Consider the following 16,476-nt stretch of genomic DNA (forward strand, 5'->3'; position numbering starts at 1 on the left):
TTAACATGCTTGCCACATTCTGGGGATCAGCATGTTTATTATTCTACCTGCTCTCATAGGATAAACAAGATTCTTTGTGTTGATATCTTTACTCTGAAAGATCTCTACCAGTAATGCACATTAATATATTTTATTGATAATTTGAATTGCCTACTCTTAAGTTAACAATGACTGAATATAGATGTTTAGGTGTTGAGGGAAACATTATAACATTCTAACTTGTTTTAGGTTTGTTTATTTTCAAAATTTAACTAATTAATTAATGATTAACATTGTAACACATTAATTCATGAGGTGATTTTTCATTCCTCAGGTCATAAAATGATAAAAGAATAGCGTAGATGCTTCTCTTGTATTAGAATGACCTTTCTCTTAATGACACCCTCCTTCATAGTTAAAACCAACCACACTCTGAGTTAATTACACCTTTAGTGTAAGTCAGCTGAATGCAGTGCTCACATATATGGTAATTATGCATTATGCAAATGAAGACAGTAGACTGTGCAATCACAGACTCCCAAAATCAACTTGAATAGTTAATATGAAAGTGATGATTTGCTTCAGGGGCTTGATACAACAGTGAGATATGAGAACTACAATAAAGATACTGTGATATTCAGGGTTTATTTGAATGGACAAAAAATTAATTCCTGCGTTATTAATTTGATAATTGAATTCTGTAGAGTGCCAATCATTTTCCAATGGCAGGAAATCTGATAAGTGGATTATCTTGGTCCAAGTATGTACAGGAGTCATTCTTCCTTTTCTCATTGACTCTCATTTCCTTCCCTCCCACCTCAGTGTATGTGGTTGATGATATTCAATCAATTATAAAGGTTTTTTTGCCATACTCACTTAATTTTTAACCTCATAACTTGCGAGGAATTTTCAAAAAGTAATAACCATTTGTTCATTAAAAAAATGTATTTGTTACTTAAATTTTTATTGACTGTTTTAGTTTTGTACAAACTTACTCGAGTTTTCTGCATAATCACCTTTTACTTCTAAGCACTTTTCATAGTGCTGCACCAACATCTGTATTCCCTCTGCGTAGAAGTTTGCCACCTGGCAATTGGACCAGTTGACAACAATGGTCTTTAGTTTCTCGTCGTCTTCAAACTGTTGTTCACCAAGCCACTCTCTCCAGTGCAAGAAGAGGAAATAGTTGCTAGGTGCAAGGCTAGGACTGTAGGGCGGAAGCGGATCAAAAAGCTCCCAAACAATCTTGAATCTTCTTGGTTTAGGCTTCAGCGTCAGGGAGGAGGACGATTCCAGACAACAGCTCCCACACCAATGATTTTGGATCACACTTCTCAGTTTGTTTGGTGTTTCACAGTACACATCAGCTGCACACTTCCACACTTATTGTGGAAGTGTAAAGTTTCTTTTTAACTCTCATCATGAAGGAATTCCACAAAGTTAAACCTGAAACTGTTATGTACGTCAGCGGTGATTGTTGCCCCATGGTTTCTTGAAATTGACCAAACGAGGTGTGTCCGAAAAGTATCCGGTCTGCGTTTTTAATTATTTTTTTTGATTGTGAGGGTGTTGTGCACTGTGAATTTGCTCCAAGAGGTCAGATGATCAACAAAGAATATTGCATTGTAGTTCTGGAAAGATTGCATGATGCCGTGAGAAGAAAACATCTGAGTCTATGGTCATCAAGTGGTGACTGGCTTCTTCACCACGATAACGCACCAGCGCATTAATCGGACCTTGTGGAGCAATTTTTGGCAAAACACAAGTTTGTACAGTTTTGCCAGCCTCCGCACAGTCCTGATGTTGCTCATGGCAACTTTTGGATGTTCCCAAAATTGAAAATGGCGCTCAAAGGAAAGTGGTTATACGATATAGAGTAATGCAAGACACGAGGGGAAGGCCATTCCAAAATCTGTGTTCAACGGCTGCTCTAAGATGTGGAAGCACCGCTGGGAGCATATGGTTCAATCAAATGGGGACTATTTTGAAGGATGCCACGGCCCGGATGACGAAAATTAGCACCAATACGGAGATATGAACGCGGGTTGGATAGCTTTTGGACATACCTCATAGTAATGTGCTTTTTGTCCCAGAAAATGGCAGCCATCATTTTCAGGGTCAAGTAAGAAGATTGCCTGAATTTTTTCAGTTTTGGTGAAGTTGAATGGCTCCACTGCTTTGAATGTCGTTTTGTTTCTGCGTTGGTGTAGGATATTAATGTCCCATCACCTGTAACCATGTGAGAAAACAAGTTATCCCTCATGTGCACATTTACAACATTGCAATGCATTAGGTGATTCTTTATAATTTCAGAATGCAATTCCGCTCCCTCCATCCCCAAAATGAACCCTGGCCATATGCAAAAAAGTGTTGCTGTAATCACAATGGAATGGGAATCAATTGCACTCATTCATGACTTGAGGAATGTAATCCATTTGCAACACCATTTAGTTTGTGATTATACTGTTGCCACGACAATGGCTTTACCCCCCCAAGGCTAAGGTCAGTGTGGGGTTGCTGGAAATTATAAGAGCGCAACCGGTGCTAGGAAATACTAATAAATCACATTTAAAATGTTTGAATAAACAGCACGTTTATTCTGTGTGCTGGGCATAACAGACCAAGGTCAATGCAGTAAGATAAAAGCCATGGCCTCATCGTGCACAAGAGGGATGAACGCTCGGCCGGAGTTGAAACGTGACTGCTTCCACGTGGGTCAAGATGCCTCCTCGTGGGTCGTGCCTAGGGTGACACCTCGCGGTACACCCCTCAATCGCACAAACAAGTGAACCACTGGAGTCAGTTTGAGAACTGCTTGGGCCAACCTCGGAAATAGGAGGAGGGAGGGAAGTGGAGGTTGTGGCATGAATCAGACCATGACCATTGCTAGAAACTAAAAGTATGAACTTACTGGTCAGGAATATTGTTGAGATATTCGCCGACCGAGTAGAACTTATTACGCTGTAGATATCTTTTTAATTTATGCCTGAATGCAGCAGTTCCCTCTGTATCCTTGATACTTTTGGGTAGTTTGTTATATAATCTGATGCCCATTTCATTGGGTCCTAATTTCAATGCTTTAGTTCTTATATTCCCATAATGGATGTCATTTCTGCCTCTGGTGTAATGATGATTATTATACTGTAGGTTATATTTGAATAAATTTCCTCATAGTATAAAATGAGTAGTACAGTTTTACTTGTAGTTTCATACAGGTGTCTTAATAAGTAGCAAGTTGAACTGAGCTTGTGGTGAAGGGCTTTTACATGAGTATCCCAAGAAATATTTGCAAAGAGAAATACCTAGAAATATGCATTCTGTCACATACTCAATTGATTGGTCATTGATTTTTACCAGCCGATCATCTGACACGTTCTTATTGCGTGTAAAGTATACTATTTTACTTTTATTTACATATAAGTCTAGAAGGTTGTCTGTACACCACTTGTTTATTGCAAGTGTGACAGACAGATTTTTCCATAAGGCTGGGGTATGTTTGTGTTGATATTATTACATTAGTGTTGTCAGCATACAACACTGGTATTATTCCATCATTATTTGGTAAGCAGTTAGGTAGGTCATTGATGTATATCAGGAAGAGGAGTGGCCCAAGGGTTGAGCCTTGTGGAACACCTTTGTTTACTTGGTATGCTCTAGATGAATACTTTGACCCATCAACTGATAACACTACTTTCTGAGTGCGATTATGAATATAGGATTCATCCAGTTGAGAGGAATTCCTCTAATTCCTATTCTATTGAGTTTAATTAGTAGTCTATTGTGGTTTACATTATCAAAAGCCGTTGACAAGTCAAAAAACATTCCAAGAGCTTTGTGTTTAGCATCTAATGAATTAAGTATGCTGTTGATTGCCTGACATATGGCAGTTGTGGTAGACCTTTCAGATCTAAATCCATGCTGAGAATTTGAAAGTAGAACGTTTCTTTTTAGGTAAGATGCTATTTGCGTACACATACGCAAATACATATGCAAATGTATTTTGGATGGCTATTGGTCTGTAGTTCTTCAAATCATTAACACATGTATGGTTTTTATAAAGGGGCGCTACTTTTGATTCTTTTAATTGGGATAGGAAAATCCCTTGTATCAAAGATTCATTACTTAAAAATAAAAGGGGTGCTTTTATGGCTTCAAAACAATGATGAACAACTTTACCAGGAATTTCATCTGGGCCAGTACTGGATTTGTTTCTGAGTAAGGAGACAATAGTTTTTAGGTTGGTTTCAGAACAGGGCTTGGCAAACATTGACAAGGGTGCATTTGCAAAAAAAGCACATTGGCTGCAGAAATAGTTGGGCAAGGAGCTGATACATAGTATTTGTTAAATTTATTAGCTAAAGGTGAATAATTAATGGCGGTGTTATTTTCAGGGCTGCAAAGTTTTGGGAGAGTGAGTTGTGGATTTTTCTTACCTCTACAGTCATTAATTATTTCCCATGCACTTTTGGACTTATTATTGGAATTAAGTAACTTATTATCATTATGAGTTCTTTTCGTGGTAGAAATCAGTTTACGGTAATACTTTTGAAGTACCTTATGGAGTAACCTTTGTTCATGATTGTTTGAGCTTTTACTGTAGATAGCAAGTTTTTTAAGGATAGTGGAGTAGTTACGGATCTCGTCTGTTAGCCATGGCTTACATTTTGTTCTATGATATATTTTATGATGTGTTACTGGAAAACACAAATCAAAATTGTGTTTGAAAATTGAATAAAAGTAATTGAAACCTTCGTCAACTGACTTAAGGTAATAGACGTTGTTCCAGTTTTGGGACTGTAGAAGGAGCAGAAAATGCTGCATATTTCCAAGAGTAAGAGACTGCCGTAGGTAAGTTTTAGCATTTAGGCTCACCATTGGTTGGTTAGTATCAATACTTATTTTCACCATGCAATGGTCTGTTATACCTAGGTCACTAACAGTTGTTACTACATTTTCTTGGTTAAGGTTGGTCACAGCAGAATCAATGAGGGTGATGGATGTGGGAGTGACTCTGGTAGGATTATTATTAAAACATTCCATGCCGTAAGTTTTGAACAGATTCAGCAATTCGGATCTGGGAGGGGAGTCAACTAAGAGATTACAGTTGAGGTCGCCGTTCAGCATGAGTATCCGGTTGTTTGCAAATAAGGAGCAAAAGAGTTGGTCCAGTTTTTTAATAAATGTATGAAAATTGCCAGTTGGTGATCTATAGATGGAAATGAGCGGAAGCAATCCCACTGAAGTTTCATGGGAACACACTGCACATTCAAAAGTTTTTTCTTCCTTCACAGGCACGTCAATTGAGTTAATAGTACCCTTTATTCTACTACGCATGAATATGGCCATGCCTCCATCTTTATATGTGGTCCGGCAGAATGAGGACTCTAGGGAGTAATTTGAGAGTGAGATAACCATTAGTTCTTCATATTTTAACCAATGCTCAGTAATACACAAAATGTCTGGTTCACACTCATTTATAGCCACTTCCAGCAGATTTACTTTGTTCCTGAGTCACTGAATATTAACTTGCTCGATTGTTAAAGGCTGGCTAACTTCGACTAACCCTTTGCGGAGGTCAGGTGGGCCTTCATAAAAAAATACCTTCTGACACAAACATGTTTCGGCCAAAAGTCAGGACTTTCGACTACATCTTTTAAGTCTTCACCAACAGATACACGAAAAGAGGTATAGGTGCCTCTAGATACTCAGCTTCAGCTGCTCAATCTCAAAGTACTTGCCAGGTATTTTGCTTGATACATACTTTTTAGCTACTTCGGTCAATCTCATTCTCTCAGAAGGAATGCTTCGGAATACATCCGTGGGTCACTTGGATTTGGTTTCTTGTGTCTGGTGATTGTGCTCAGTAAACAGAAATATATTGCAACTTCTTAATAGGTATAAAAGTGCGCAAAATTATTAATATTGCCCAAGTTGAACTGATTTCCTTTAAATTTTTATTTTATTTGTCAGATGTGTAATTCTTTAAATAATGTGTTGTTTTGAATGACCAAAATTAATGTAGTAACAGATTAGGGGTATTTCTGTTCATAGATGATAAAAATAAAGCAAATATTCTTCCCTACAATGCTTGTGTAGGTTTGGGGTGGATTCCAAGACATCAGAACAAAGATCAGTTCCTTCAAGTGGACCTTGGGAAAGTGGAACCTGTTTATGGATTAAAAATCCAGGGTAGTGCAGGACCACCTGTCATGTATGTCACCAGCTACTTTGTTCTCCATAGTGAAGATGGCCTCAAGTTCGGTTATGTGACTGATGCAGATGGGCAACCCAAGGTAATATTAATAATAATTTTATTTACCCAAGAATTTATGTGCAATAAAAATGTAGGACATGTCATAAAAGATAGAATTTCAGAGCATTCATACCTATCTTTGAAACAGAACGCTCTTTGGCAAAGCACAAGTGTATAAAAACCTTGATTAAATTTTTCAAAACACAGAAACACAAAGAAAGGACTGTCACATATGTAGTTTTGACATTTCGACAGCAATGCAATCAATATCAGAATGTCATTCTCGGGGGAAGAGCGGAAAGGATATGTGTGTTGGGGGGAGAGGTAAGGGACGAGTAGGAAACGAGCATGGGGGTGGGAGGGGATGTTATGTGGGTGGCTATTGGATGGATTCAGTGGGCTTGATTCAGACTGGGAGGTTTAGATGACTGCAGCACCCAGATATGCACCATCTCGTGGGTTCTCACCTCTATGCTACTAGTGTATTTGGGAATGGTTTCAATCACTGAAATGGAGAAGCAGTCATCGTAAGATTGGTTGTGGGAAGCAGTGTGAGTAGGGATGGGATAATTAAGGAAGGTGGGAGATTTGGTGGTATATCGGTCGGTGGTCATTCACGTGGAGGGAAATGGTGGTGGTGCATCCACCCACATATAAGGCAGGGCATAAGTTACAGGAGTGGCGGAGTGAAATATTTTTTGGGGTGCAGGAGGTGTCGGGTTGGGAGTTGGTAGTAAGGGAGGTGGCAGGTCTTAGAAAATGGCAGCATTTGCAGCATGGCTGGTTGCATGATACGGACACATCTCGCAAGTTTGATGGGTGTTTAAACAAATAATGATATAATGATATAATGATTTAAAGATGGCCGACAAGACGCCATGGATGATGCAAGCCCGGGACGACCTTCAACCTCCTGTGTTGACGACAACATTGATCGTGTGCAGTCCCTCGTCCTTACTGACCATCGAAAAACTGTCCGAATGATAGCTGATGAACTGAATATAGGAAAATCAATATGGCTTACTATTTTAACTGAACATGATGGATGGATCCTTTGCTATGACAATGCACCTGAAAATTCAGCATTGATTGTCCGTTAATTTCTGGCAAAAAGTTCAATCGCCACCCTTGACCATCCTCCTAATTCTCCAGATCTGGCCCCCTGCAACTTTTCCCTACTTCCAAAATGCAAAAATGTGATGAGGGGACATCACTGGGAAGATGTGGACACGATAAAGCATGAAACGACGATGAGAAAACCAAAAGCCCTCACTGCCGAGGACTTCCAAGGGTGTTTTGGATTGTGAAAAAGAAAATGGACTGAGTGCATAGCCTACGAATGGAGAGTACTCTGAAGGGGACAAAATCGATGTGGCCTTAATTTTGCAAAATGAAGTTTTCATGGCCTCAGTTCGCGTATTTATTGGTCAGACCTTGTATTATTATTAATAACATATGAGAGTGTGGAAGTATTTAATTCAAAGTACTATGCCATTGTCTCGTTTACTTCTATGGATCTTTTGCCAATCTTTCATGATATATATTTTTATGTTGAACAAATCCAACCTCTGGGCATATGAAGTCTGTTTTCATTTGCCAACATCCCTGCAATAATGTTAAATGCTTCATTAAATGAGGGGGTCATTTTTTTTTACTTTTATAGTTGTTCCGTGGCCCCGTGGATGGTCACTTACCCAAGGTGGAAACATTTGCCAAGCCATTTGAAGCAAGATATTTGCGCCTAAACCCAACTACTTGGAAGAATGGTATTTCTCTGCTTGTTGAAGCAATTGGATGTGGAGAGCAGCCAGTGCCCACAGCACCTGCTGCAACAACTTCGGTGATTTTGACCACAGTCATCGATGGTATGTGACAATACGAGAATTAGAATTTTTGTGTTCAATAATGAAGTGCCTCATGATACCTATGCTAATTCTTGATAGTGTTTGATCCTCTTTGTCCAATTTGTTTGATGAATACTTTCCTCCGAGGTAGTGCATTCTGATCTGCTATTTCAATCTCCTAATTTAGTTCCATGGACTTACGTTTTAAAATATTGTTTTACTAATTTGTAATTATAGTCCTTCCGTGGCTGATATATCAGTCAAATTTCTTGAAAATACCTATTTCTCCTTTGCTAGTATTTTTAAAGAGATTTGAAATACCAGCGTAAGCTGAAATTGGAATTGTTGAAGGATAAGTTATATCTTCAGGTGAAATAATTCTTTTGATGATTTATTAAAAATATGTCCTTTCTTGATGCCAAATTTCTTTTTGTAAAAATATAAAATTTTTATTCTCATGACCACCTGATAAAATGTATGTGAGTGTATTGCGATCATGGTGTGTAAGAGGGCACTAATTGCTCACATATTGTTTGCAGAATTACAATAATTAGGCTCATGGGATGTGCACAAAGGTTTTAGGGGTGAAATATATTTTGAATGTTACTATTGAGCGTAGTTTACTGGTTGAAGTTGGTTTTTGATGAATCCAATTCCTAAACTCTGCTGCACTGTTAAATCTCACCTAATCTGACGCTCCTAATCTCACAAACCTATTCTCACCTAAACTGACACTAAATAATTAATCTAAATTCTGCATTACTGCAGGACATTCTTTAACCACATGTTACTTCCTGCCCCCAACATCCAACATGGAATGTTTTACCTTTTCTTGCGTTTACTTAATTTACCCAATATTCATTCTCCCGTCTGTCACAGTCTTCAGCAGTTCATTGCGATTCAATATGCTGTGCTTCCATCTTTCATGTCTCCTTAAAATTTCTTCCTTTGAACTTTTCTACAGATTTTTATTTTAGGTACAACGCACTTCACTGACTTGTGGCATCATCAGGTACAAATTTACTTACCTTACCTTACTAACTCTACTTACTGACTTAAATTTACCTTATAATAAAAACCTAAATATTTAAATGATGGGCAATGCAGGTATACATGGAAAATGCTGGGTGACTCAGAGAGGTATCAGCTAGATTATATTCTGGTTAGACACAGGTTTAGGAACAGTGTGATGAATTCGCACAGCTTCCCGGGAGCGGATGCAGACTCTGACCACAATTTAGTTGTTATGAAATGTAGCGTCCATTTCAAAAAGATAACGCAGGGGCAGCGGGTTAGAAAATGGAATGTAGAAGCATTAAATAGTTTGAAAAGGAAGGAATACAAACAGGCGGTAGAGAAAATCATGGAGGGTTGTAAAGAGCTAAGTACTGTCGAAGAAAAATGGGAAAATATCAAGAAATGGTTATTGAAAGCCGCAAAAGACACTATTGGAACCGTTAACGCTAAAAGCACTAAGAAACCATGGATCAAGGATGAGATGATTACAAAGATGGATAATGGATGGATGGATGGAGAAAATGGAAGAATGTAAATACAGAGTTAGGCAAAATGAAGTACAAAGAATTAAACAATAAATTGAGGCGGGCAACAAATAAAGCAAAAGAAGCATGGTGGAAGACGCAGTGCGATGATATGGAACGTCTGCAGAGGAAGGGTGAAATCGGTGCGCTGTACAGCAAAGTTAAATCTTTATCGGGAAGTAAGAAAGGGAGATCTATGCTAACAGTTAGAAATAAGGCGGGTAAGGTAATAGTTGACGCAGGAAAGATCCAAGAGAGATGGAAGGAGTATATAGAAGAGCTGTATAGTAAAGAACTCAGACCAACAAAGTTAGTCATTAAAAAGGAACATGACGGAGAGGAAGATAGCTTAGGTCCAGGTATACCAGACAATGAGATAGAAAGGGCACTAAGGGAGATGAAACTAAATAAGGCCATGGGGGTGGATAACATTCCCGCGGAACTTTTAAAAGGCTTAGGAAAATGTGGGAGGAAGAGGCTATATGGGCTGATTTGTAATATCTATGAGGAAGGAATCTGGCCGGAAGACTTTGTGAGATCAGTTTTAGTTCCTATTCCGAAAAAGGGAAAGGCTACATCATGTGAGGACTACAGGACGATAAGTTTGATATCCCACGCAGCTAAAATTGTTCTCAGGATCATAAACAAAAGATAGAGAGTAGGGCAAATGATTACTTAGGGGAAGATCAGTTTGGGTTTAGGAAGGGGAGAGGTACGCGTGATGCCATTGCAGTCATGAGATTATTAATCGAGAGGAATAAAGAACACAAACAGGAGGTATTCGCCTGTTTTGTAGATTTCGAAAAAGCATTTGATAGAGTGAATTGGCAAAAACTAATGAGTATATTGAAAAAAATAGGAATAGATTGGAGGGAAAGGAGGCTAATCCGCAACCTGTACATGTCTCAGACTGCTCAGGTGCGGGTGGGGAACGGGGAGTCTGGATGGGCAGTGTTAGGAAGAGTTGTAAGGCAGGGTTGCCCATTATCACCGTTGCTGTTCAACGTGCATGTGGAAGAAATGATTAAAGAGGCATTGGAAGAACTGGAGCTAGGAATGAATGTCAGTGGGAAATTCGTAAAATCAGTTAGGTTTGCTGATGACCAAGCTTTAGTTTGTCAGTCAACCAAGGGGCTGCAAGCATTGCTTAGTGAATTGGAAATTCAGTGCGACAGGTATGGGATGAGAATCAATATTAATAAAACAAAGGTTATGCGATTTTCTAGAAAGAAAAAGGCCAAGCTTAACATTAAAATAGGAGGGCAAAAGCTAGAGCAGGTAGAACAGTTTACGTATCTCGGTAGTGTTTTGGACCAACACGGTCAAAGTAGTAGGGACGTAAGGAGAAGAATTGCTCTAGGCAAACAGGCTTTCACAAGGAGGAGGGAGTTGATGACAGGGACATTTAGTAAGGATATTAAGAAATGACTCGTAAAAACTTTGATATGGAGCGTAGCTATGTACGGTGCAGAAACGTGGTCATTGAAGCAGCAGGATAGACGTAGACTGGAGGCTTTTGAAATGTGGGTGTGGAGAAGAATGGAGAAGGTAAAATGGACAGAGAAGAAAACAAATGAAGAATTGCTTGGTATGGTGGGCGAAGAGAGGGGTTTGCTGAGAGAAATTCTATGGAGGTAGGTTTTAATCGGCAATGGGATGTTGAACACTGTGATAGAGGGGAGAATGTTAGGCAAACGAGGAAAGGGAAGGAACAGGATAGGGATGTTGGACGGGATGAAGGGAGGAAGAAGGTACCCAGAGATGAAGAGGGACCTGATGTAGAGTAGGATGTTGTGTTTTGCTAGGAGTCACAGAATATTTATTTAGGAGCTGTGTCCATCCAAAAACTTACCTTAACCGGTAGATTATCTAATAATAATAATAATAAACACCTGTGGAAAAGTACAAAGTCTTTTTAGTATGGATATTAAATACTCCCACGAACTGAAGCCTAAAAGAGTAGAATATATTCTTCCATTGACCTTCTCTCTTTCCCCACCATGCCTACTACTTCCTTGTTTCTTTTTCTTTCCATGTGTTTTACATTTTTCACCCTCTTCAACCCCTACAACTTATCGTCTCCAGGCTATGTTTATTCTCTTACCTCAATGATAAATTCCTGAGAAGTACTTAGCTACCCTCCATATTTAAGTTTGTTGTAATATCTCCTTTACATCTCACTCAAAGTTCTTGCCATCAACTCCTTTCTAAATGCTTCTTCACGTAATTCATTCCTTCTTGGAATATCATGATTACTCTCCTCACCTTCTCTTAAAAACTTTCGTGATGAGGGAACTGCTCCTGAAATTCTGCTGTCTAGTTTATGGTCCTCAAGTTGAACATTTGTGTTAGCCTTTCTGTTGCTGGATAGCCTCATTACCTTCATATTTCTCTCATTGTTTCATACCTGTACATATTACAATCATTCTGTCATGTGCTCATCAATGACGGTGATTCCTTGGCTGATTGCATTACTTAAGATTGATCCTTCACAAATCTAACTGATTTCATGCATCCACTGACTTTCACACCTTCTTTCAGCCTTTCTGATTATTGTATTTCACAAATGCTTTATTAAAATTGCCACTAAGGTATTTTTTCACCACTCAATGGATTTCACTGTAAAACAATAATTGTAATAACATAATTTTACTGTCTTCTTCAAAATATCATATTTTCAAATATATCAGAATACATTACAAATGGCTCATTAAATTATAGCATTGGCTCTTTCTATACACTCTTTGACTCAATAAAAAACATTTTTTCAAAAAAGTCTTTGGACATTTTTTTGAAAATATTTTTTTGGCAAAGTATTTCTTTTAACCCTTCAGAAACTTAAGGAAAAGGAAAGCAAATGTATATGGATTTGCAATAATAATCTTAGAGATCTCTTGTCACATTTTAATTAGGTTAATGTTTTATCTTTCCTCGATATTGCAGTTAGGGCACCTATCGGTCATTATGCTCAGTTTCCATATCCCCTTTAAAGACATATGAAGCAGTAGTAGTAGTATTTAGGGGAGGCGATAAAAACATATGAACTCCACTGTAAATAATCAGCATACTTTCATTAGGTGAAATATTTTTACATGTGTAAAATCCAAATATTATTTCTTTACAACCCTCTATCACTATTAGACAGGGTCAAGTGTTTCTGGTCAATAGAAATTCACATGTTATATCAGTTAAAAGGCAAGTTTTGTGAAAATGACCCCTGATTTCATCGAATGTAAAACTATTTCAGAAGGAAGGAATACATGATTTCATAAATCTTTAACATTATAAGCAAAGAAGAAAAAAATATGTTTGACCAGAAAGCAGCATATCCTATCATCCTGAATACCCATAACATGGGTATTTTTTCCACTTTCACGAGGTGGAAAATTGTGACCCATCTTATTTTAGAGCCCCGGTAAACCCAGTCCTGAGACTCAACGCACAAAACATGAGCATGATAATGTCATTGACTATGTTGACTGTTCACTTTGGGTAAGTTCCAATCTGTTCCGATTCTCAATCAAGTAAGTATTTTGGAGGACCAGTAATCATCAAACCCAAATATTTATGCTGCCCATTGACGTGCTTGGCTGAAACACTGTGCGTTGTGGATGCAAGCATGTATACTCGTTTCAGAGTTCATTTATAGCCACTAATGATTTTGTTTATTTGTACAAACATACTCAGTCATAGGTAATTTTCTGCTTCTATTTTTTGAAACCTCCATTACATGCCAATGGTGCCCAATTTCTCATTTCAGTTTTATGTAAAGATGAGATGGGTTTGCAAAATGGCATGATGAGTGATGAACAAGTGGACGTATCCTCCGTCCACGGCGGTGACGAGAGATTTACTGCCAAAAACATTCGCCTGAATACGCCAAAGGATTTGGATCATGGAGGAGCCTGGATGCCCAGCACTAATTCATTGCACGAATGGGTCAAGGTATTAAATTTAAACTATGTAATTTATGTGACTTGAAAAAATTAAGTGCTTTCAATTGTGATTGGCTTTTTGAAATCAGGACTTATAAGTTCTGTCGATCTTTCAATTTTAAGAGCAGATTTTGTTACAGGATTTTTAATTTCTTGTTTTGCATTTAATTCCAGTTTGACTTTTTAGAGCCAAGAAATCTCACAGGAGTAAGCACAAAGGGTCAAAGCGGTGGTGATTCTTGGGTTGAATCATACAAAGTTATGTACAGTAATGATGACAAAGCATGGAATCCAGTGCTTAATGATGATGGATCTGGGAAGGTATGCTTTATGGCTACAAGTGTGTATATTTTTGATTTGTTTGTTGACAGTTTTTATTGTTTAACATGGAGGAAACATGATTCTAAGAGTGTACGTGTAATTATATCCAGCAGCCTCATAAATGTAATGCCATACACCTTTCATTTTCCTATTTAGAATGTGGGTTCATAAACACCTCTGAGGCTGACATAATTGCTCCAGATAATGCTAGCAATGCTGCCAGGAATCACTAATTGATTTTTTCAATCATATGCCAATTAAAGAAATGCACTGTGGTAAAAGTACAAAAAAAGTATAATAATAATGGACAAATTTCAAAAGTTTTGATTACAAGACAATTTAAATTTATTGAAAATTTTGAATAAATTTATTTTATGTTTATAAGCTTACAAATTCCATTTTGAGTTATCATGTAAATGAGGTTGGTGTATTAAAAAGTTAAATCTGAATAGCACTGTAAACTTTGATGAATTTTCTTACAAATGCCTAGTAATTGACTATTACCACTCCTAATTCATCTGGGCTCATATCATTTCCTTCACTAGTTATAATCAGTCCCAACACCTGATAAAACCCCGGTGGGCTTTAATCAGGTGTTGGGACTGATTTTAACTGAGTCACACAGGGAAGTGACACGAATAGTGGCCACCAGGAAAAATCCTGGTGGCCACTATTCCCTTCAGTTCCCTGTGTGACTATAACTCACCAAAAAGAAAGCCTGGAATCTCATTCTCTAATGCCTCAAGCCCCCTCCTCCAATTTCCTTCTCCACCTGGCACATCTTTTACCCACTCACAACAATGCCTTGACCTTCAACAAAGCATTAAATGTGCCAACAAGAGGAAGAGTAGAAAGCACCAGCAAATACCATTTTTTTAAATGCGCCAACTTGAATGAAACTTTCTCTAAAGCCAAGCCACTAAGCCTCTCTTTGGAGTCTGCTACATTGCCTCCCTATCTACATCTACACCACACCCTGCAAGCCGCCACGAGGGCATGTGGCAGGGGGTATTACAGATCATCAGCCATGCATACTCATTCACAATCAGGTTACCTCTACACAAATATTAGTTTGATCATGCCCTCAAAAAACTTTAATCACATGAAAGAAAGTACTTACAAACAACACTATTCTATAACAGGATACATGTGTTAAAATCATGTTGTAGAACTGTTAAAAAGATGGGTTCATCAAATAAAAAGAATAACTTGCCGGAAGAAACGTGCAGGATATCGACAAATATATAGACTACCAATTCTAATTATTACCTACACGATTGCTGTCATATCTATTTTGATCTCTAATAGCCCAAGGAATAAAGTACATTTTAAATCTATCCATCTTACAATAAATCTCCCTGATTTTACTCCCGGATCTGATGATCTACCTAGTAAGTGGAGGCCTGTAATATGTCTTTAACATCCTCAGATAAGTAACCTGCCTCAAATTTTTGCAGTAAATTTAACCTGTATTTGAGCCAACTATAAACTAGTGTCTCTCATCTTAATTCTTCCAATAGTGTTGTTACCTTGCTACATTGTTCATAACAATTTTCACAAACCTAGCTGTTTTACATTGCACTCAATGTAGTTCCAAAATTAAACCTACTTCATTAGGATCTCATTCACTTGCAGCATACTCAAGCTGGGGCATAGCTAATATGAAATAAAAAGCTCTTAGACATCCTGATTAAAATTCCCAAGTATCCTTTTTATTAGCTATTTTGCAAATTTCACGAAAGTGTTTTCCCCCGGACATGTCCTTAGTTATAGTTTCACCCAAGTATTTTCATATTCTATATGTGTTATGTTGTTATTTATCTTCGTATGCATCAGAAACTCTATCCTCGTTCATTTCCTGTCTCAATTTTCTTTACCCTTGTCTTTTACTTCTTGAATCTCCTACCCCATCAATTGTCATCTCAATATTGATTTTCACTTACAGAACAATGAATTCAATGCCTCTGTCTAAATTGAACCCAATGATCACCATAATTATCTCCACTTAAATAATGGCCGCTTATTGTATAGCAAATGATCCATTCCCTTTCATCCATGACCATAACGCGACAATGTCTAATTCCTTAAGGAATATCTGTTCACCTCGGAAACTGAGGATGCACAGAGAAATTACTGGTCAGAAATTCTCATCCCCAGTGGTCTCCACCCAATGGCTGACCCTCATCCCAAAACAGGCAATTCTACAAAGTTTGACTTAAATACTTTTATTTTGGTTGCCCTCAAGATCCAACACATACTATGGAAACTTTACCTCATCCCATGAAAACAATCAATGCTATTTTATTTACCTCCACGTATTTCAAAACAATGCTCTCCCATCACATTCCAAGGGTCGCACAAATATGAGATTCACATTGCAATCAAAAGAGCCCAGATCCCACCTTCCTTCTCTCTCTCTTCGTAGTCACCTAAGATGGGGGTTCTACCTTCTCTGCTGCCATGCCTACGGCCTCCCTTTTCCATCCCACCAGCCATGCACCTCCAACAATGTGATTTAACATCTTTTATGCAACTGCTGCCCTACTCTTATGCAGGCGAAAGTTCTCCAACCCCTTTCCCTAGGGATAATGAACCATGGTGAT

At 38.2% G+C, this 16,476-nt stretch overlaps 1 protein-coding gene across 1 annotated transcript in view; it reads left to right on the top strand.

Annotated features, from left to right (window-relative positions):
* LOC139689673 (hemocytin-like) overlaps positions 1–16,476 on the top strand; it is a 202,796-nt gene that overhangs the window by 118,601 nt on the left and 67,719 nt on the right. Inside the window, exons 54-57 of the mRNA XM_071586862.1 lie at positions 6,076–6,272; positions 7,896–8,097; positions 13,378–13,562; positions 13,727–13,873. Of these exons, the coding sequence (XP_071442963.1) occupies positions 6,076–6,272; positions 7,896–8,097; positions 13,378–13,562; positions 13,727–13,873 (731 nt within the window). The remainder of the gene's footprint in view (positions 1–6,075; positions 6,273–7,895; positions 8,098–13,377; positions 13,563–13,726; positions 13,874–16,476) is intronic.

Source organism: Hetaerina americana, unplaced genomic scaffold, assembly GCF_022747635.1.
Source record: "Hetaerina americana unplaced genomic scaffold, ioHetAmer1.1.p SCAF_27, whole genome shotgun sequence".
Lineage (NCBI taxonomy): Eukaryota > Metazoa > Arthropoda > Insecta > Odonata > Calopterygidae > Hetaerina > Hetaerina americana.